Raw genomic sequence first — 23,743 nt, 5'->3', positions numbered from 1 at the left:
GCATAATCCCAGAAATTGGTTTTCAAGAGTTATTGAGCTCAAAGTAGGTTGACAGTAATCAGAAAGATGTATTTAAGAGTGAAGCGAGTCTTCAATCAAAACTCGAAACTGCATGGTTCATTTAATTCTTCCGAATTCAAACACAGAAGTTGATTTGCCCCTAAGATACATCTGGGGCAGCTCAACTGCAAATGTAGCTAGATAAGAAATCGCTTAACCTAAATACAAGTGAGTCGGCTGGGTATAATTCACTTAGATTTCATTTTTGAACATCTCTGAAACGACGATCGATAAAAAGGCTCTCAACAAACATTTCCTCAGTTTGGCAACAACTTGAAATGTGAAATTATCACTTACTCATCCGGCAACATATCTAATCGAAAATCACCTGTGAATATTGTGGACATTTAATAATGCAATCAATTGTTCGCCGTAGGAGCGAACCATGACGATGTTGCTTTTTTCTGGCAGTGGCTGTGTCAATATTTACCCTGATTTAGCTCAAGCGTCAAGTATTTATGCTCAGATGATATTTTTTTCAGAAACGACAGGAGCTACACCAGTTGTATATGGTCCATAGTCACAACTAACACCTGTTATGTTGATGATGTCGAGTATGGCCCATTAACTGTTGGATTATGTTGATGATGCCGAGTATGGCCCATTAACTGCTTGATTATGTTGATGATGTCGAGTATGGCCCATTAACTGTTGGATTATGTTGATGATGCCGAGTATGGCCCAATAACTGTTGGATTATGTTAATTTTGCTGTGTTTATGAGTTTCATACTAAAGCCAATCAGTTTAATTAAGTTCACTCGTTGATGAAGACAAACAAAAAAACCTCGCTAATATATCACGAAACTTTTGCGAAATAATGCGTAACTCTTGCGATATAACGCCAAATAACGCAAAACAGCGACGCAACGCCTTTTCGGTGTGGGCATAAGATCGGGAAAATTGATAAAATATTGACGTTCAGGCACGTATCTGTGAGGATGGACGTCCTGGGAGAGGCTTAGTTCAAAGTCAATCCTCACTAATTAGTCACGTTTCTTGTCCATGGTAGCAAAAGAAAGAGTATGCCGCATAAAGTTGAGTAAGTTTCCCGTATCGCGAAAGTTTTGTTTTATATCGCTGTTTTTTCTTCTTCTACAAAATCAGAGACGTATGTATTGTAATATACTACGTCTCTGACAAACTGAGCTAGCTCAACAGGCTTTCTTAGTTTAATGTGGTCATAAAAACTGTTGGAGTACATGCACATAAACTTAAAATGCACTGCATGTAGTTTCAAACAATTTACATTCAAATGAAATTTTAAATCTCTACAGTCAAATTAAATTTATTTTCTAGCCAATCGCCTTTAGTCAGTGGTCCGTCATCTAACCAACCTTAGAACATTATTGTTATTGCTCTTTCTAAAAGGTATGTAGCTTCCTCTTGGTTTTTAGCTCACCTATTCGGGAGCCCCGGTGTCCATCCTTCTTAGGTTAAAGTTTTTTCCAGGTAGTGTTAGATCATCACACTCAATCCACAGTTGTCTATTATAAGTTTAAATCATTTATATCGAGTGTAAGCAATGTGCTGGACCATATTTTAGGGGCCAAAAACAGCTTAATCGGACTTAGTTAAATTTGAGGTTAAAGTTTCTGGACAAGTTTTTTTGTGTAGTGTTGGATCACCACCATCAATAGGCTGTTGACTATTTCACGTTGCCTGGTCATATCTTCTTACATGTTAAAGGTACAGCAAAATCTGGTTATATTGCCATCATTTGTTCAAAAAAATGTTGGCATTATAAAGGGGTTTGGCGATAAATTGAGGGAAACGCATAAGGAATTGTTAAGAAAAACATAACTATAAGGGACCTGGAAATATGTTGGCGGTAAGTGAGGTGGTAAATGAAATGACGGACATTATATCGAGGTTTTACTGTACATGTGTTTCTATTTATGTTTGCTATTTTACAACATAAATCATCAATAGGCGAGCTATGCTGTTCTCCAACAGTTCTTCAGTGTTAATTGTGCTATCCCGAGTTTCCTCTGGCCCTGACACCAAACTTAGAAAACTTGACAGATAGATGACATCATATCTGGCGTAGGTGTCAAAATATCCAAGTCTTGTGTTAGGGAAGAGGAAACTCGGGCTATAATTGTACATGCAGTTACATTTTGAGACCGATTAAAAAATTAAACCAAGATGACTGCCAGGCGGACATTTTTGGATTTCACAGTTCAAGTTACTTATCGCTATGTTTTCCAAAGGAGAACTGGACAGCATTTTCTCTAAAGATATCATATGAAGTGGTTCTTTGTTATACATGTTTCATTTTGAAAACTATCGGAACAACAATGGGTCAATTTTGGATTTTTCACATCAAATTTTTATCGCTATTTTTAAGTACTCGAAAGATCGTTCTCAAATTTTAGATTTAGGTTTCCTTTTGCTCTTACTTAGTTTTGAATGTTAAGATTGATTAGATGAACAAGATGGATGTGAGGTGGCCCTCTTGGAATTCAACAGTTAAACTTTGTTACCATTATTTCTCAGAAAGTTTTGAGGAGTCTTTTGAAGTTCATATCTAGGCTCCTCTTAACTTGATTCCTTATAATGCATGTCTGATTTCAGTTTGATCAGGAAAAAAGGATGATCGCACTTAGGCAGACATCTTGAATTTGGCTGTTGAAGTTTGTTCAAAAGCACACTATAGATATTTGTCAATAGGTGGGGTCTTTACGTTCCTTATTGTTTGCATACTATATTCCGTCTTTTCTTAATGCAGAGTTATCTGCTCTTGTGAGCAGGTATTGATTGTTACTTCATTGTTTGTGAGAGTAACGTCAACAATCTTTGAGAAAACGACGTAATTTTCGCACACAAACCAATGACGTAACAATCAATACCTGCTCACAAGAGCTCTGCAATACGCAAAGACGGAATATTTGCCACCAATATATCTTAATGTCCCTTTTTCTTGCTTTCTTAGGAATTCCTTTACACATTTCCCTCCATTCATTACCAAACCCCCATATAACGCTAAATTTTCTCTGGATAAAAAGATGGCAGCATAGCAAGATTTTACTGCATTTTTTTAAAGCTGGCTGATCAGCAGAAAATATTATTCCCAGAGATCAGAATTTTTTCTTGGTATGTTTTAACCACGGTTTTAACATATTCATCACTATGGTCGTTCATAGTGGCAGAGTTTGTGTGTGTGAAGATAAAGCCTGTACACGTGTAAAACCAGGTTTCGTCTCATTAAAACCTCACTCTGAAAGGACACTGTCAAACAGCGGTATGAAGGTTTGACGAAGACGCCACAAGATACATACAACTGGTGACAGGACTCAATCCAACAGATAAAAAGGTCAACCTTATATAGAACCAATGACGATCTTAAAATGGTGGCCACCAAGATAGTTTTCATTATTTTCTTTCTTGTTATTGTTTTCTTGTCAAGTTATAACTATGTAAAATGAATGTTTTTAAACGGCTTGCAAGCAATCTGGGTAGACGGATTGATGATTCCCATCTATTTGGCGTCTGTCTCTGTGCACTTTCATTTACCGTAATTTGATATTTTGCTCTGTTGATTTCTGTTTCCCGGGTGTCTTCGCTTTTGCATGTATGCAAATTCAATACCATAAGAATGTCCTCGTCAGTTTACAAAATGATATTTTACTACATTTGCTCTGGACAATGCCTAGACAAACCTTCTGTGTTCACTGTAAACTAGACCTGTCTTCCGTGGGACAACTTATACCCACGCCGCCTAGGAAGATTGCGAGAAGGAGGCTGTGCTGTAAGGGGTAAGATTTAGTATGAAGAGAGAGGGAAAATGAATGAAATGCACTTGACACACATTTGGTGTACAGTTTTTTGCTACAGTACTGAGTTAGATCCATCCAGTAGTTTCGGAGGAGTATCTGGTACTATATTGGTAAAACTTCAAAACTGGGAAAGTTTAAACCGACAAAAAAAACACCGTTATATATATTAAACATTATTGCTGAACTAGTATTACCATAATTTCATTGAAATCCATCCAGTAGTTTAGGAGGAGTACACGGTACTACATCGCGTCGAACAGACGGACGGACGGACTGACAACCAGCCGACTCCAGTATAATTGTTTCCTTATAACATACATTGGATAGCGTCACCAGATTATTGAGGGAATACGCAAAATCATAACCATCTTGAAATATGAGTCAGTGGAAGGTTGTTGTAGTTAGTGTAAATATAGATTGTAATGAACAATCATGACACATTTTTGATAAATATTCTATGAAAGAAGTTAAGAAATAAACTTATGAAAGTTATTGGAACTAATACTGTTTTCTGTGTGTTGCTGGTTCGTTGCCACAGACATCAATTCAAATTGTTCTGAGGAAAAGGCTCCGCTGGTTGTGTAATAAAGTTTCCCTGTTCCAACAGATTTATTTCGGTGTATATAATCAAAAACATTTTTCATTTTTATTAAAATTATTTTATAGGTCCAGAAATGATTTTAAGTAAATTCACAAATATTATTTTTCATTTTCTTACGATTTATTGGAGTGTACGTTGGGGGTCCAACATGTTTTTGATGCATTTATTGGACCCCAAATGTATTTTACACTCCAAGGAATTTTAAGAAAATGAAAACAATCCTTCATTGTGCACTACAATATAACCCAGTATGTGTCTTAATCATATTTTTCGCTATTAATTTGAATAGCATGTTATAAATAATTTAAAACGCGAATTCAATAACAGATATTGTAATGTTTGCCAGAAAGCAAAGGTATAATAAAGCAACATGAATTTTATGATCATCGACTTCCTTTCCTCAGTTGTGGCAGTTCAAATACAGTTCTTCACATTCTTTAGGACAACTCATACACCAAGTTTGAATTTTGTATGATCAATTGTTGAAGTTATAATCCGAACAATCACTACAGAAAGATGGACTGACAGACACCCCTGTGTGACAGCTTTATCCCCCCCCCCCCCCACCATATTTTGGGGGTATAAAAACAAATTTGCAGTAAGTTTAAATAGTATGAAATCATCACAATATCACCCGGAAAATATTGAAAATAAAAGAAATTAGCCCTTTCAATTTATTTTTGTTGTACAATAAAATCTTGCGTCAGAGTGCTGAGCAGTTGTTTCCTGACACAAAGCGCATTTGTTAGTTGTTTTAAAATCTTACACCCGATAAGGTGTTGAAGGAATAGTGTGTTTTTTCAGTTACTTAATCTCACCATTAGACTAGATTTCTACAATTAAACAATGGCAATTTTCTTCAAATAAACACTCAAAACATTTTTACACATGTCACCACAAATCTGTATTTTCTCAAATGCTCACTTCAAAAAGTTCTTGATTATGATGAATTCCTAAAAGGCTCGGGTTTTATTCTTTACGCCTTGCACCTCCAGAAAATTCAAATCCTTGAATACGTCGTTCCATTTGAGCCTGTTTCTGATTTCTCCTTTTATATAACTCATGCGACTTCTTGTACCATGATGGAGTGTTCTGGTAAAAAGGAGCTGGTCTTTTTGGGAAAAATTGAGTCTTTCCTTTAAAATAAAAGTTCTCAAAGTCATAGTATTCTTTATCTCTTGGAGGGTCATTGATAGCGCCACCTTGTGGTGAAGCAACCACGAGCGGGTAGTTGTGCTTTTCCCTGCGGAACTCTACAACATGCATCTTCATCCGGTCAGCAAGCTCTTGGTGCGTTTCCTGCATTAAAAAAAGGAAACTCATTCAGTAACAACATTGACTATATATAATTCATAATCTGATTAGCAAAACAAATGAAAAGTCCAAATGATCAGGACTAAGCCCCTCCCTCCCCTCTAAACAAACTTCCATTATCACAACTAAATGCCCCTACTTCCAAAGATCAAGACTTAGCCCATTCCTCCTCTCCTATACAAATTTTAAGAAAGCCTGTTACCTGTTGGAGAAGTGCCTTAACGAAGGCTTGTTACCTGTTGGAGAAGTGTCTTAACGAAGGCTTGTTACCTGTTGGAGAAGTGCCTTAAAGAAAGTTTGTTACCTGTTTGATAAGTGCCTTAAAGAAGGTTCGATAAGTGCCTTAAAGAAAGCTTGTTACCTGTTCAATAAGTGCCTTAAAGAAGGCTTGTTACCTGTTGGAGAAGTGTCTTAACGATGGCTTGTTACCTGTTGGAGAAGTGCCTTAAAGAAGGCTTGTTACCTGTTGGAGAAGTGTCTTAACGATGGCTTGTTACCTGTTGGAGAAGTGCCTTAAAGAAGGCTTGTTACCTGTTCAATAAGTGCTTTAAAGAAGGCTTGTTACCTGTTCAATAAGTGCCTTAAAGAAGGCTTTCGCAATGTTGGCTTCGTTACGTCTTCCCTCCACCTTCACATGAAGGTTCTTGATCCCAGCCAGATCACATATAGACTTTATAATTCTGTGACATTTCAGCCCATAACCTGCAACAGACAGCACCACACAATTGATCTCCCTCAAATACAAGAGACCCAATTGGCCTGAATTGCTCACCTGATATCAATCTTACACTTGTAATCTTAAAAGTGGATTAAAATACAGCTACAGGTAAAATACCAGTGTTTGTTTCAAAAGTATCTATTAATAGATTTAATCATGTGACACATGTGACCTTGAAAGTTAAACAAGGACAGTAAGTTGAACAGACTTTATAGCCTCCAGCATGCTTCTGGCCAAATATCATTACCCTGGACTTTTAGATTATTTATAAGTTGTTTAAAGATTTCAACATATTTGACCCGTGTGACCTTGCAAATGGGTGAATGTCATTCATTTGAACAAACTTGGTAACACTTCATCCCAGCATGCTACTAGCCAAATATCATCACCCTAGGCCTCTTGGTTTTTTCAGAAGAAGTTGTTAAAAGATTTTAACATATTTGACCCCTGTGACCTTGAAAATGGATGAGGGTCATTCATTTGAACAAACTTGTTAGCCCTTCATCCCAGCATGCTACTGACCAAATATCATCATCCTAGGCCTTTTGGTTACTGAGAAAAAGTTTGTTTAAAGTAAAAAGTTGAAGCCGGGCAGACGGATGACAAATGCCGCACCATGGCATTAGCTCAATTGCTCTTCGGGCAAGTGAGCTAAAAATGTATGTTGGAATTCATCGAAAATCCAAGTATCACAGAAATATATATTTATGTAAATGTAAAACAGAAAATGGTTACCTCCCTAGCTTTCTGTTTCCCTATTATTGTACTATTACTATATTTTTCCAAGTTATCCTCATTTGAAAAAATTAAAAACAGCAACATCTAATAATTGGGGTTTACCAGAGTACTGTCAATGCAATTATCTACTTTCATCAATTAATTCACCCATTCATTCCAATTGTCTAACCAAAAACATTGAATCTCATAAAGTAATTCACCCCGGTCTAAATTACCAATCATAAAGGTTTGTAAGTATGGCACTTTTCACAAAGGAGGTGCAAATCCGATTAACTTAGTAAGAATATACCCTTAACTAGAGCATATACTCTGCATAGAACAGACATTTTATTAATTTGTCAGATGTAGTATCTTTTTTTTGTATTTTCTTCTGAGAAATTTGTTATTATATATTGGTAAATCCTGATCTACAAAATCATAAACTTGTTTCCATTCCATCTTATTTTTATCAAATAAAAAGTTTACACCTTCTGTCCAATGAAATGAAATAAATATCTTACCTTTATCCTGCTTGTTGACCAGGACTGTTGTACATCCCACTGTAGCACGGATGTTGTGAAATACTGTTTTCAAAGTAGAAAATAATACAATGATATTATAAAACAAAGTAGAAAATAATACAATGATATTATAAAACAAAGTAGAAAATAATGCAATGATATTATAAAACAAAGTAAAAAATAGAACAATGATATTATATAACAAAGTAGAAAATAATACAATGATATTATAAAACAAAGTAGAAAATAATACAATGATATTATAAAACAAAGTAGAAAATAATACAATGATATTATATAACAAAGCAGCCCAAAATACCATGTATATAAAAAAGAAATTGTGGTAATTCATTTTCATAATGCGGCAGATCTGTAATTCAATCTTGAAATTTAACTCGCAAAATATCAAAACCAGATAAATGAAATGGAGTTAAAATTTTAATTAGAATTCTGGTTGTCTGAATAAATTAAGTTCAGTGCTAACTGCTTACAGATATAGGGATAGCGTCTGAGAGTTTCAAATTGGAATGACAGTTGTATAGGAACAACAGTATAAAAATTATATAGAACCCCATGTACAAAAAGCATATAATGTCTGAAAAAGCAATACCAACTCCCTACCAATTGGTACTCCAAATTCAGGATTTCTAATTTACAAAGTGATGTTTAAAAGGAACTGAGTTCATTACTGAGAGAAAGAATTGAATCCCAGGTAAATTCAAGAAAAACTAGACGATGCAGAAAAATATAACACTTGAGCAGGTAAACAAAAATATCCCCTACCTACTAAACGTAGATAACTAACCTGTCACCTTTTTTTTAACTTTAGCCTCCTTCTCCTCGGGTTCAGAATAAATATGGAAGGCAAATCTTTTGGCAGTTATGTTAGAGAAACATGACACATGATCACTCATAAGATGTCTCACTTTATCTCACACAGGAAATGGAACTAACAGAATCTCTCACCCCCTTAGGGAAATCTCAACCCAAAAGGGAAGAAAATGTGAATGTTTGGCAACATAAGAATCTTATATGGCTGTCATACATGTACATGTGACTTTGTACCTACCTGTGTGGCTGTCATACCTGTACATGTGTCTTTGTACCTACCTGTGTGGCTGTCATACATGTACATGTGACTTTGTACCTACATGTGTGGCTGTCATACAGGTGACCTTGTACCTACCTGTATGGCTGTCATACAGGTTACTTTGTAGCTACCTGTATGGCTGTCATACAGGTGACCTTGTATCTAGCTGTATGGCTGTCATACAGATGACCTTGTAACTACATGTGTGGCTGTCATACAGATGACCTTGTACCTACCTGTATGGCTGTCATACAGATGACCTTGTACCTACCTGTATGGCTGTCATACAGGTTACTTTGTAGCTACCTGTATGGCTGTCATACAGGTGACCTTGTACCTAGCTGTATGGCTGTCATACAGATGACCTTGTACCTACATGTGTGGCTGTCATACAGATGACCTTGTATCTACCTGTATGGCTGTCATACAGGTGACCTTGTACCTACCTGTATGGCTGTCATACAGGTGACTTTGTACCTACCTGTATGGCTTTCATACAGGTGACCTTGTACCTAGCTGTATGGCTGTCATACAGATGACCTTGTACCTACATGTGTGGCTGTCATACAGGTGACTTTGTACCTACCTGTGTGGCCATCATACAGGTCAATGTGCTGCAATTGTTGTGACGCCCCATGCCTTGCCTGAAACAATTACAAGTACATTTCGTAATTTCTTCAGGTTTGTAAAACCAACTCATTATTTTATGAAGTATTTTATGCAATTCATTCTGTTTTATTTCAATCCCAATTTTAATGTGGACAACCAAAATTTAACTAATATCTATACAAATACTTTTAGACCACGTCAGACTGTGAATAAAGTCGCCCCAGATGTTGGCAGTCAAACCTGGGCTTGCCCTAATTGTTGATGGTTTGAAAAAAATCACTCTTACTCTATCCTAGATGTTGACATAGGCATCATGCACTGACACAATACATTTGTTTTGCTCGGAAATTTAATGGAGACTCTTGTTTCCGGTAGGGCTGTCACACACAATAATATCGGAAAACAGGTATATCGCAATACACAGGCATGTCATATCGTACCACCAGAGATGAAATATTGCTGTATCGAAATATTTTTCATAGCTTGTTTTTATGTATCTCATTCTGCTTGGTGTTTTAACTTTGCAAATTACTACAAATTCAAACAGATATGCCAATAGGCATAGTAGGTTGGTTTGACAAAAATCTGAAATCAATGTAATCCATATTATATATGATTAAGTTTCTGACAACATCTTATTATAAAATTGAGCAGATCCTTCCTATGACAATATATCGGAACAGGTATCGCAATATATTCATTCTGTATTGCAATATATCGTGATACACTCTCTTGGCGTATTGTCACACCCCTAGTTTCTGTTATAATAATCTTTAAATGATTCAAATGTGTTAGTTAGATTTTCATTCTTACCTTATCGATACAGCGAAACTGAGTCGTGGAAGTTGCAGAAGCATATCCTGTTAGACGAAAACATAACACAATAAATGATTGCTTGAAAATCTTCTTCTTAAGAACCACTTGGCATAGGGTCATAATATTTGGCAATTAGCTTCCTGGTATGAACGCCAGGCAAAAGTTGCCAAAAATAGGATCCTGCTCTTCTTTTAAAGTGGCAAGGAGTTTAATATGTAAAACATTCCAAATCATCAATCCTGATGAACCGAAAGGCCTCATGGCCAGTAGCTTGTTTGCTTAAACTGCTACATAGTAAGCAAACAGATATGGACCTTGATTTGTACTTAAGGTGCTACAAACTTTACGACCAGAATTAAAATCTACCAACAGATATCCATCATGTCAAGAAATGGAATTAAGCCTGTAGCATTAGCTTGCCTGATTTCAAGTTTGTTTACATAGATTTCACCTTTACCCCCTTTTAAGGTCTCAGATGTATAATGTGTTTGGCAACAGCATTGGATAACAGGTGATCGATACTACGATGGCCGATAGCGGCCGACAGAACATTCGTATTAGTAAAAAGTGTTCTGTCTGACAGTTTGTCAAATTATAAGTGGGCATTTTACACATTTTGTAAAAAGTGTAAACTGTCATCACACTTTGTCAATTCATGCATGGCAGTTTACTCATTTTACTTTCACAAAATAAACACTGGGGGAGGATGGAGAGATAGAAATTAGGTCACATTCCAAGGGTTTAAACATAAATCACACGGATTAGACGGTGTTTTTAACTGTTCATTGTGTACACTGGGAGCAAGAGGGAGTTCCTGCTATGAAGTAAGAAAAACGATGCTGTTTAAAAAGTATTTATATTTTACAAGTATATGTATACTGTTTTGAATATGTAAACTTAAGGATTTATTGACGATCACAAGTTCAATACTGAAGGTAGCACTAGACTCTCCTTGTACCAGGATAACCTTTCTTTGTCATGTTACACACCGTATGCTTGATCTGAAGGTCACAAATAGGAGGCTAATAGTTGTTTTAAAAGTTGTTTTGATAGAAATGATGGCATAGTCAAAGTCTGCATACATTTTAACCGTAATGTTTGATATACTCTTTTTATTAATATAGCACAGAATTGTTACAATCTTGATACAATAGTTCATACCATTAACTTAACTTATCCGGGAGAACACCGTAATGATAATTGTAATTATTGTACAAATGTAATACTCAGTGACTATTGACAAATTAGTAGTATACATATCATGTTATTTTCAGTGACATTTCAAAATGCAGACTGAACCTCAAGACAGTAAGTATACTGTAGTGGTATTAAATGTTCAACCCTTCGATTTGATGTATGCGTTGTATCTCCTAATACACATGATGTATCCACTGATACATGTAATAGTATAATAATATATTTGAGATATACGATATGTATTACATTTTATCGTTGCGGACATATGTTTGCGCAGTCATTAGCTCCTTCGGGTGTCCGTTGACATAAGTATGGTAAATGCTCCAATCCCTTTCGAAAATTCAAATAATATGCGGTTTATTTCACACACAAAATTTCACGAAATATATGTCATTAAGATAATGTTCACGAACTGAAACTTCATATAAAAATGGAATGTGAAATTGTTTTGCATGCCTTATAAGCTGAAAGTGAGGAATATGTCGAACATTTTATTAATATAATCAATACTGCTTAGTTTTCAAAACGATTTTCGAAAATATCAATTTCTACCACGTCACAATCATTGAGCTGTGGTATAAAATTTGCAGAAAGCATGACATGTCTAGCATTTTGAACAGTCAGTACTTTCATGTGATTAATTTCTACGCTACTATGGATTATCTTTTGTTCATTTTAGTCACTCAGCCCTTGGAATGTGACCCTATTTCCATCTCTCCCTCCTCCCCCAATGTTTATTTTGTGAAAGAAAAATGAGTAAACTGCCATGCATGAATTGACAAAGTGTCATGACAGTTTACACTTTTTACAAAATGTGTAAAATGCCCACTTATAATTTGACAAACTGTCAGACAAAACACATTTTACTAACATGAGTGTTCTGTCGGCCGCTATCGGCCATCGTACGATACAGATCCAATAGGCCTCTTGTGTTTACTGTTATAGCAACACATTTGGTATCCACCTGACCTGTCCATGTCCGAACAAACGGCAAAGTCAGTCAACTGTCGATAAATAATGACAACCTACCCGTCAAACCGTTATGATTCACGACCAGTTGCTCAACTCTTACATAGTTACAGTCAAACTTCTATATCAAAATCAAACTAGAAAGATTTAAATTTCTCCATGTGTCAAACTTACAGCAAAAACAAGATCCCATTCTTAGGTTGAAAGTCTCAATGTTTTGGAATTTTCCCCGATGTTTCCGTTAAGTTTGAAACCTTGAGTTTGACTGTTTAATAAAGCTATAACGTACCTGCTAAACCTTTGCCGTTCCCTAACACGACAAGGGTGGTAAAGGACCTCTTTCGACCCAGCGTTCCTGTCATGTTGGCGACAATTGATTGCTGAAAATAGAAATTATACTAAAATTCTGCACCTGACAGAGACTTGAACAAGGACAAACAAAATAATTGTTTTTTTTTTGCACTCCACTTCCTACCAATAAGGACTGCTTGTCAAAATATTTGTACTAAAGTTATATAATGGCAATATTTAAGATAACAACAGTACTTGTTGTTTAAAATTTGGGTATATGTTAGTAAAACAAGAATTCCACAGGCAACTCTAATGAGATTATGAGGACGGGATCTATTTATATTAACGGTGACTTCGAGCAACCGAAGGGATGTCGAGTTATCGCATGGAAACAGATATTCTATTTATAGTAATGGTGACCTAAATGACCTTTGGACCTGAAAAGCAATCCCAAGTAAGCACTAATGGTAAGGAGGCACTGTATGAAGTCTGAGCTCGATCAACCTAAAGAAACTCAAGTTATCGCACGAAAATAATTTTCTATTTATAGTAACGATGACCTTGACCTTTGACTTTCGGACCTGAAAAGAAATTCCAAGTATTACCTATATATGTCACCTTGCCTTGCACAAAAACCGATTTGGCACTAAAGCTGTGGGAAGTTTCTTTCAATTTTTGTTTTTTAACCTATAATTTTTATAAGAAGCTCTCCAATTACTCTTTGCAATTATTTAAACAAGGGATCCCAGTGGGATCTTGGCGCTCACCATAGTACCATTTTCATTAGTTCTATGTCGGTTTGATCTTTTCTCTTCTTTTCTAGTTTCTGGTCCATCAGTTTGCCTATCCGCCATCTTAATCAATCTTTCGATCAACCTCAAAAGTTAACATGCACAACTCAGGACCAAGGGAAACCTACATATCAAATTTGAGAAAACTTCCTCCAGTAAATTCTGAGAAATAGTGCTAACAAACTTTCATTCTCAAATGCAAGATGGCTGCCTATCGGCCAACTTAGTTTTGTGATCAGTCTCAAAATACAGTATGCATAACTAAGGACCATGTGGAACCTTTATGTGAAATTGGAGAAATATCCAACCAAAACATTATGAAAAATAGTGCTAACAAACTTTCATTCTCCAATTCAAGATGGCTGGCTGCCGGCCGGCCATCTCGGTTTTGTGATCAGTCCCAAAATAAGATATGCATAACTAGGAACCATGGGGAACCTTTATGTAAGATTTGAGAAAGATCCCTTTGGTACATTCTGAAAAATAGCGCTAACAAACTTTGACTTTCAAATTAAAGATGGCTGCCTGTCGGCCATCTTGGTTTTGCAATCAGTCCCAACAAACTATATGTATATCTAGGGAACTTTCTTGCGAAATTTTAGAAAGATCCCTCCAGTACTTTCTGAGAAATAACGCTAACAAGAATTGTTTAAAGACGTACAGACGGACGATGGAGAACGAACGCAGGATGATTTGAATAAAAACGCTGTTTAGAAGTACGACACCAGTTGACGTTGACGCCAGAAGTCAACATGTGTGATTCCTATCAGCCTAATGGGGACTCAAACACTGTCATATGCTCTAGATGGTTAAGCACAATTTTTTTTTATTGTAATCAATAAATTCAATAAACTTACATGAACACACACTGCCTCGAACCCTTCAAAGGTAACTGAAAATAAAGACAATTAAATTAGAAAGTTTGAACAATAAAATAAAAACAAGTGTACAACAGCAAAACAAAAGGAGTAATGGTTCTGTATTGCTGAGCTGTTATATAATTATACACATGTACTAGCAAAAGATATTTAATACTGAAATTTAAAATTCTGTAAATGACTGACATCTGTGACCTAGAATATCAGTTAAGATCCTATGTTTGGATGTTAGTAGCCTTAAAAAACTGCCTACCAAAAATCCATGTCTTAAAATGATACCGCATTTGATGCATATACATGTACCTTGATTTTGTGTCAAGATACTGATTTATGCATCATTGAATTTCCTTTGTCCATGGGCATGGACGCACAGTCCTGGTGCCAAACAGTAGACCGAATGGCCCAGTTTAGATTGTCTTACACAGCTTTTTTGGATATTAAATTGAAATTGGCCAAATAGTTTGTGAGGAGAGCCGATAGGAATTTTGTTGGTAAAAGTTATGATTTCTATGGACTAACCATGCCATGAGCAAATCAGCCAATCTGACTGACCCCTTTAACCTAATTACCCATCAGCCCCAGGAGGGTCAGCTCTTTATAAGTAAAAAAAATTGAACCCTATGGGTCTATCATGTTTTATTACAACTTGGTTAAAATCTGTTCAGTACTTAAGTAAGAGATGTCCTTTTAAAGAAAATCAGCTTAATTGACCTCTTTCAACCCTGTGCCTCAGCCACAGGAACATCAACCAATTTACAATTATGTAAAAAAAAAGACCTTAACCTAGTGATTCCAACAACAAAATCTGGATGCATTATGTTCAGCAATTAAGGAGAAGATGCTGTTTATGCAAAAGTGGACTGACAGCAAAAGACAACCACCACTTAAAAATCACCCTGGTACTTTGTACTAAGTGAGCTAATGAGGTCAAAATCTCTTCTCCCATACTCAAAGGGTAGTCTTCAATTTTAGCTCATTCACCCCTACATATTTAAACTGGACTTGCTTAGTCTTTGATTTGATTAAGTTCAAATGTGACTTTAGGGGTGAATGGGTTAAAGATTAACCACTACTTCCCCTGGTACTTCATATTTTGTGAGCTAATGAGGAAAAAATCCCTTTGCCCATACTTAAAGGGTAATCTTTAAATTTAAAGATTAACCCCCATTTTCCTATTCTGGTCCTGCTTTTCTGACTTAGGGGAGCCACGCCCTTAATTTATACAACAGCGAAAGAGATACTCTGTAAACAAATACGATGGATATGCACTGAATGTAACTGCTTTGCAGTAAATGTCATTGTTGTAAGAGTAAATATAAGCTATAGAGTAAATGTAATTGTTGTAAGAGTAAATAGCAGCTATAGAGTAAATGTATTTGTTGTAAGAGTGAATAGCAGCTATAGAGTAAATGTGATTGTTGTCAGAGTAAATATAAGCTATAGAGTAAATGTACTTGTTGTAAGAGTAAATAGCAGCTATAGAGTAAATGTAATTGTTGTAAGAGTAAATAGCAGCTATAGAGTAAATGTAATTGTTGTAAGAGTAAATAGCAGCTATAGAGTAAATGTAATTGTTGTAAGAGTAAATAGCAGCTATAGAGTAAATGTAATTGTTGTAAGAGTAAATAGCAGCTATAGAGTAAATGTAATTGTTGTAAGAGTAAATAGCAGCTATAGAGTAAATGTAATTGTTGTAAGAGTAAATAGCAGCTATAGAGTAAATGTAATTGTTGTAAGAGTAAATAGCAGCTATAGAGTAAATGTAATTGTTGTAAGAGTAAATAGCAGCTATAGAGTAAATGTAATTGTTGTAAGAGTAAATAGCAGCTATAGAGTAAATGTAATTGTTGTAAGAGTAAATAGCAGCTATAGAGTAAATGTAATTGTTGTAAGAGTAAATAGCAGCTATAGAGTAAATGTAATTGTTGTAAGAGTAAATAGCAGCTATAGAGTAAATGTGATTGTTGTCAGAGTAAATATAAGCTATAGAGTAAATGTAATTGTTGTAAGAGTAAATAGCAGCTATAGAGTAAATGTAATTGTTGTAAGAGTAAATAGCAGCTATAGAGTAAATGTAATTGTTGTAAGAGTAAATAGCAGCTATAGAGTAAATGTAATTGTTGTAAGAGTAAATAGCAGCTATAGAGTAAATGTAATTGTTGTAAGAGTAAATAGCAGCTATAGAGTAAATGTAATTGTTGTAAGAGTAAATAGCAGCTATAGAGTAAATGTAATTGTTGTAAGAGTAAATAGCAGCTATAGAGTAAATGTCATTGTTGTAAGAGTAAATAGCAGCTATAGAGTAAATGTAATTGTTGTAAGAGTAAATAGCAGCTATAGAGTAAATGTAATTGTTGTAAGAGTAAATAGCAGCTATAGAGTAAATGTAATTGTTGTAAGAGTAAATAGCAGCTATAGAGTAAATGTAATTGTTGTAAGAGTAAATAGCAGCTATAGAGTAAATGTAATTGTTGTAAGAGTAAATAGCAGCTATAGAGTAAATGTAATTGTTGTAAGAGTAAATAGCAGCTATAGAGTAAATGTAATTGTTGTAAGAGTAAATAGCAGCTATAGAGTAAATGTAATTGTTGTAAGAGTAAATAGCAGCTATAGAGTAAATGTAATTGTTGTAAGAGTAAATAGCAGCTATAGAGTAAATGTAATTGTTGTAAGAGTAAATAGCAGCTATAGAGTAAATGTGATTGTTGTAAGAGTAAATAGCAGCTATAGAGTAAATGTAATTGTTGTAAAAGTAAATAGCAGCTATAGAGTAAATGTCATTGTTGTAAGAGTAAATAGCAGCTATAGAGTAAATGTAATTGTTGTAAGAGTAAATAGCAGCTATAGAGTAAATGTAATTGTTGTAAGAGTAAATAGCAGCTATAGAGTAAATGTAATTGTTGTAAGAGTAAATAGCAGCTATAGAGTAAATGTAATTGTTGTAAGAGTAAATAGCAGCTATAGAGTAAATGTAATTGTTGTAAGAGTAAATAGCAGCTATAGAGTAAATGTAATTGTTGTAAGAGTAAATAGCAGCTATAGAGTAAATGTAATTGTTGTAAGAGTAAATAGCAGCTATAGAGTAAATGTAATTGTTGTAAGAGTAAATAGCAGCTATAGAGTAAATGTAATTGTTGTAAGAGTAAATAGCAGCTATAGAGTAAATGTAATTGTTGTAAGAGTAAATAGCAGCTATAGAGTAAATGTCATTGTTGTAAGAGTAAATAGCAGCTATAGAGTAAATGTAATTACTATAAAAGTACATGAAAATTTGTTTCAAGATTAATGTAACCGTTTAGCTGCACAGAGATTGCCTTTAGAAACATCAGGAGCAGATCCAGATGGGCAATAAAAATTAAATTTAAATGAATCAAGGAAATTATAAGAATCAATGCAATAAGTGGTTGCTTGACTTACACTGCCCTTGCGGTTTCGGGGGTACAAGTCTTTTCCCGACAACACGCCTCCCAGTATAGCCTCGCTGCAACGGGAACAATTTTTCTCTCTTCGGTCTTTTTTTAGTATGGGTATCTGTTTTGTCATCAATTTCTGCACCTTCTACTTTCTCTGAACTGATATTCGTTTCTAATCCCTTTTTACCGATTGCTGGGTAAATCATTTTAAACTTTCCTGAAAATGAAAATATATTAATAACATAAAGATACATATTACGGTAAAGTCACAAACAAATATATTTGTACATCTATACATTTTATATATAGGTCTCATAAGTAACAAGGCAGAACATTGCAAGGCAATCCATAGTCCCCCATTGGTTATGATTTCTATACTAAACAAACAGTACAATTAGCATACAGTCACAGTGAGGATATATATATTGACCTACTTCTTGTACTCCGACATCCCAAGATGTCATTGTACACAAAATCGGGTTACTCAAGGTGAAATAGTATAGAAGAAATGCCCCTGACAACCATTTTCAAAAGTTAAGGTCAAAGGTCAAGTCAAAGGTCACTGTGACCTAGTTCTTGCACTTTGGCATCCCAAAATGTTCTTGTACACAAAAACTGGTTACCCCAGGTGAAAAAGCGTAGAAGATATGCCCCAGACAAATGTTTTCAAAAGTGAAGGTCAAAGGTCAAGTCATAGGTCACAGTGAGGTCATAGTGACCATCTTTTTGCACTCTGCACTTCGCCATTCCAAGATGTCCTTGTACACCAAATTTGGTTATTCTAGGTGAAACGGTATAAAAGATATGTCCCAGACAAACTTCTTGGACGGAAGGAAGGACAGAAGACAGGACGGATGGACGGCAGACAGACGGACGGAGTGCAAACCTATAGTTCCCCCCTCCCCCTGGGAACTGGTGGGGGACTAATAACAACAGTATAATCCAATATGGGTACTTTATGAGTTTATCTAAACAAACAAAAAGTGTGTTGGGTATATAAGCAAAGAAGTAATAGCGACAGTGTAGACAAAGGAATTTGTCAAATTTTCAGGCCAATCCGCCCCTTTTTCAAGACATAAACGTGAACACATAGATATAACCTTTACATATATATATATATATATACACGTCCCACGTGTATATTTTCCTCCCACCTCTACATATGTATGGTACACATGTTCCATATGGATAAGTCATACGTGTATCCTACATGGACATGCTCGGTGACTTTCACTTCAATGACATCATAATCACATGACAACTTTGAAGTATGACATCACACACAACAACAAGAGGCCCATGGGCCTAAACGGTCACCTGAGTCTACAGTATTTATTTTTGTTGTTGAAATATGTACCAATTTGAGTAAAAAATAGTATAATGTTAACTTAACTTTGTCAGGACCATGAGTCGATCATTCCTACAAACTTTCAGTTCAATCGGCCTAGCAGAACTTGACTTTAAGTTTGAAATGTAAAATGTTAACAGACGACGGACGACGGACGACGACGGCCGAAAACGGATAGCAATAGGTCACTTGAGCTAAAGCTCAGGTGACCTAAAAATCCCATCAAATTATGACATCACAATCACAGGATGATGGTACATTATGACAAAACAATCGAAAAGCCCATCATAACGTTGTTTATGTCTACTTTGCTATCACCAATCGACGCCACATTATGAACATATTAATAATTATTACACCAGCTTGCTAGTGATTCCTGCTTCTTTAAATCTCCGGTATACCTATGTTATACCAGACTTTTTCTGCTCTTTGGGCATTAGATTTCCTGTATGTTATCCAGAAAGTTTTGCTAAATTTGCTTTTTTACACAAAAAAATGGTTGATACATTGGACAAAACAAGAGGCCCAAGAGGGCCGGTATCGCTCACCTGAATTTTTAAGCAGTCATAGCAAATATTATCATTAAATATTATATTGTACTACAAATTTGTCACTCGCAAACTTTGTCGGCTCCATCTGTTGAAACTACCAGGCAAATATTATTATAAGATTTTATGCTTTTTGGCCATCGTTCTTCTTCAAAAGTTGTTTGACATATTTTTCCCTGTGACCTTGTAAGTATGTCAATTCATTTTCCTTTTCAAACTTTTATAGCTCTATCCCAAGAAGCTACCAGCCAAATCTTATGAATCCATTCCTTTTGGTTCTTCAGAACAAATCCTTTGAAATGTTGTTGACCTCTGTGACATTAAAAGTAGGTTGAGGTTATTTTAATTTGCAAACTTGGGTGAGCTCTAACCCAAGAAGCCACTAGCCAAATATTATAATTTTATGCCTTTCGATTTTTCAGAAGTCGCTTGATGCTTTTGACATATTTGACACCTGTGACCTTGAAGAAGGTCAAAGTCATTTTCATTCTCAAACTTTGTCAGGCTCTATCTCAGGAAGCCACAAAGCAAATATGAAGGTTCTACACCTTTTAGTTCTTCGGAAGAAATGTTTCAAGAGTTTTACATATTTGACCACTGTGACCTTGAATGCAGGTCAAGGTCATTTTAATTCTCAAACTTTGTTGGCTCTATCCCAGGAACCCACCAGCCAAATATAAAGATTCTATACCTTTTGGTCCTTCAGAAGAAGTCGTTTAAAGAGTTTGACATATTTGACCCCTGTGACCTTGAAAGCAGGTTAAGGTCATTTTCATTCTCGACCTTTGTCAGGCTTCTACCAACAAAGCTTTCAGCCAAATATCATGACCTTAGGCATGTCCGTTCTTCAGATGAAGTTGTTAAAAGGAAAAGTTGATGGACAAGGACGGACGGACGGACGACAGACGCCGCACCATGACATAAGGGCAGGTGAGCTAAAAACTAAGTATTATAAAATATCGAATCTGCATAAGACCTAATAGATAATGAACCTCAAAGTTTTGGTATCCAAACATGTGAAAGTTTACCTCCTTCCCCAAACTGCTTTACGACCCTGAACCTCTTGCGTTTTCCTTTTGCACGGCCCTTCATCTTTCCTTGGTTACTAACTCCTTGTACACTGTCCCAGACCTGCTCAGCTGATACTGTGTTAATGAAAGAAACAACTTAGTTAATCCAGCAATTCAGGATATATGTCACAAGTCTACAAACTAATGTCCAGACCTTCAATTACGACCATTTTTTTTTAAAATGGACGAAGGACGACGGTTGCTGCACCACGGCATAAGCTCATTATGGTCCTCCGGACCAGGTGAGCTAACAATATATATGTGTATTTGTTTCTATGATATTTTTGCACTGGCCTGTCGGACCTTTGGCTTCACAAACTTTACTGGTCCAACAGATAATTTACTGGCCTCGGGCATTGGACCATCGGCTAATTTCAGTATTTTATAAGGTATATGTGTAAGGGTATTTTGTACTTTTGCATGATTGGCTTATTGCTGAGGTATATAAGACATTTGTAATGCCTCATCTAGACATTTACGAAGCTTACCTCTTGGGTTGAGATTTTTCTGTCTTCCCCACCAAGGTGAGGAAAGCTTATCTATTACATCCAAGCATGCTATCATAAGTATCTACATACCATGTACATAATACAGGCCTTTTTTATGGCCGATTATGAGCCAGTTCCCCTCTCCAATTTCAGCATTTATTTTCCCCTGTTTCAGTTAAAAATTCCCCCCACTTATAACTGAAATAAAAATGAACTACCACATAAATATCTGTCTTGATTTCATTTTCATTGTGTTCATGTTGTCATTGCCATTCTTTTACAACACCGTTTGCAGCTTGCCCTATTTAGGCTATTCAATATCATAACAGTCACACAAACACTTTATTCTAATGTATATTCGGTGGTCGATTCAAAGTATTTATAATGAACAACAATACAAGATACAAAATTTTAAGATGGCATCCGTGCCTCCCTTTCGTACTCTCCTCCTGGCTCCTGCCTGCGGCCACCCTCCCGCCGGCGATCATGTCAACAGATCCAGACCAGATTTCCCCCTATTTCGATAAAAAGGAACTAACTTTCTATTCCTGCATCAACCCCTGATTATAAGCGTGGAATGTTGGACCACCATTTATTTCATATTTTGAAAAATTGCATCAAGCTAATCAGTTTTTTTTATAAAACTGGGCCCGGTATTTATATGACGTAGCCATAATCACTCATTTTCCTCTAAAGCTAACTGATAATTACATCTGTTGAAGAAACTGGCATCTCTGGTGATGATGATTGTGGTGGGGCGACAACATGTCTCCAGAAGTGGTCTACTCACAGTCCCGGTCAGCAAGCTGTTCACCTCTGAAAAATGTTTCAAATATTTTTCTTAATTCCTGGTGCGGTGGATATACCAAAGTAATTTCTGATTTAGTAATAATGTACTGCTTCATAGCAGGGCTTTAAATTTTGCAACAAATCTTTTCTCTTTAAAATTTGCTTCTACTGTTACTATATATGTATCTTGACCACGGTAACGTAATACGTATCATATCATCATGTTAATTAATGTATCATTGCAGCCATTCTACATATAGTACATGTGTCAGCAACAAAACTACCGATACAAAATTCATATTTACTGTAGAGCCCTTCCACTTTTCTACTGGATTTTCAGAAGTAAGTGAGTCCAACATACATAAATCACGAGACCAGTGCCTGTATTCATGAAACCATACTCACGCTCAAAGTCAGATTCTGTGCTCAAGTTCAAAATCACATTTTGTCAATGATCTGAAAGAATTTTGGCGCGACTTATAATCAAACAACATATTCAACGTTTCCATTGAATTTTTTGACCGTATCATTTTATTTAAGCGATCTACAAGAAAATCAGTTTGAGCACAAAATCCATGTTTGAGTTCGAAACATTTTCATGAATTCGTGCCCATGACTCAAATACCCGAGTCAAAAAAAATCTGTCTCTGAACATACATTGCTTTTAGTCTATACTGATGTACGGGTTACAGCACATTTAGTGTATCCTAATGTGTGCTGTGACCCCCATTACAGTATGGCATATGTTTGTTGTGAACCCCTGTGCATGAAAGTAAACAGGTAAAGACCGTCAGAGGACACCCCATTGACAATGCACTGCAGCTATATTCCGGTAAGACATATGTTCAGTCACAAGCTTGAATGGAAACATTTAAAGCAGATATGAAAAATGCAAACATTGTTTTTCCCCTATTTGGTCTACCTAGTGCACGAGTCGATCTGAGGATTGACCGTCCCAACAACATGCCGAAGGCGGCCATGTTGCTCCTTCGATCAGTAGCCTTTATGTAACAACTGTTTTGATTGGTTGTTTCGTATCAAGTCGTTCCGGCCTCTCCAGGTCCGGCCCCCTAGTAGTTCCGGCCACTACCCTGTCCGGCCCTAGTAGTTCCGGCCCCCTTGTAGTTCCGGCCCCTTAGTCGTTCCGGCCTCTATATAGTGTTTTCCTTCACATATCACCATTAAAATATGTTTTATGATTGGATCGAATGTTTACATAGATATGGATGTAACAGTTTTACATTTTGCATCGTGTTTATTGTACAGTGTACAGGTTGTCGCCCTTAGCCCGTTACATACATTGATCAAAAGACAAGAAAAACATGATACATTATGTTCATTATGTAATATTTGATACAATCAACAATAACAACATATATTTAATAAATAGCAAATAATAGATTATGACATATGTTCACATATTATTACGACACACCAAACTTTCATACATTATTTAATTATATAGCACAAAATGTTTTTTTTTTTTTTTTAATATGTTGTACATTATTACATCTAGTTAGACCAACATATACCAAAATATTTTAGTTTTAAATATGTAAAATACTTCACAGATATTTGCCGTGTACATTTTTGGAAGTTTTCACAATTTTTTTAGGGGGTAGGGGTAATGAAAATCCTGATGGGATACCATTTAACAGGTAAACTGTATGTATTATATAAAGAATAATACATGCCTTTTTCCATATCACACCCAGTATCAACCCGAGACTGCAATATC

The 23,743-nt window shown here is 35.8% G+C and overlaps 1 protein-coding gene across 1 annotated transcript; it reads right to left on the bottom strand.

Annotated features, from left to right (window-relative positions):
• Positions 1 to 5,098: 5,098 nt before the first annotated feature.
• On the bottom strand, positions 5,099 to 23,036 carry LOC110450434 (28S ribosomal protein S5, mitochondrial-like). Its single transcript, XM_021497966.1, has 11 exons — positions 22,928 to 23,036; positions 21,928 to 22,032; positions 20,687 to 20,803; positions 17,767 to 17,979; positions 14,329 to 14,363; positions 12,679 to 12,769; positions 10,221 to 10,267; positions 9,385 to 9,442; positions 7,709 to 7,771; positions 6,318 to 6,454; positions 5,099 to 5,737 (listed from the first exon to the last, which is right to left on the bottom strand). The coding sequence occupies exons 1-11, from the start codon at positions 22,983 to 22,985 to the stop codon at positions 5,408 to 5,410; spliced, it is 1,254 nt and encodes a 417-aa protein (XP_021353641.1). The 5' UTR covers positions 22,986 to 23,036; the 3' UTR covers positions 5,099 to 5,407.
• Between the last annotated feature and the right edge of the window lie 707 nt (positions 23,037 to 23,743).

The sequence above is a fragment of the Mizuhopecten yessoensis genome, unplaced genomic scaffold, assembly GCF_002113885.1.
Source record: "Mizuhopecten yessoensis strain PY_sf001 unplaced genomic scaffold, ASM211388v2 scaffold5229, whole genome shotgun sequence".
In the NCBI taxonomy this organism is placed as follows: domain Eukaryota; kingdom Metazoa; phylum Mollusca; class Bivalvia; order Pectinida; family Pectinidae; genus Mizuhopecten; species Mizuhopecten yessoensis.
This window is presented reverse-complemented; position numbering and strand designations above follow the sequence as displayed.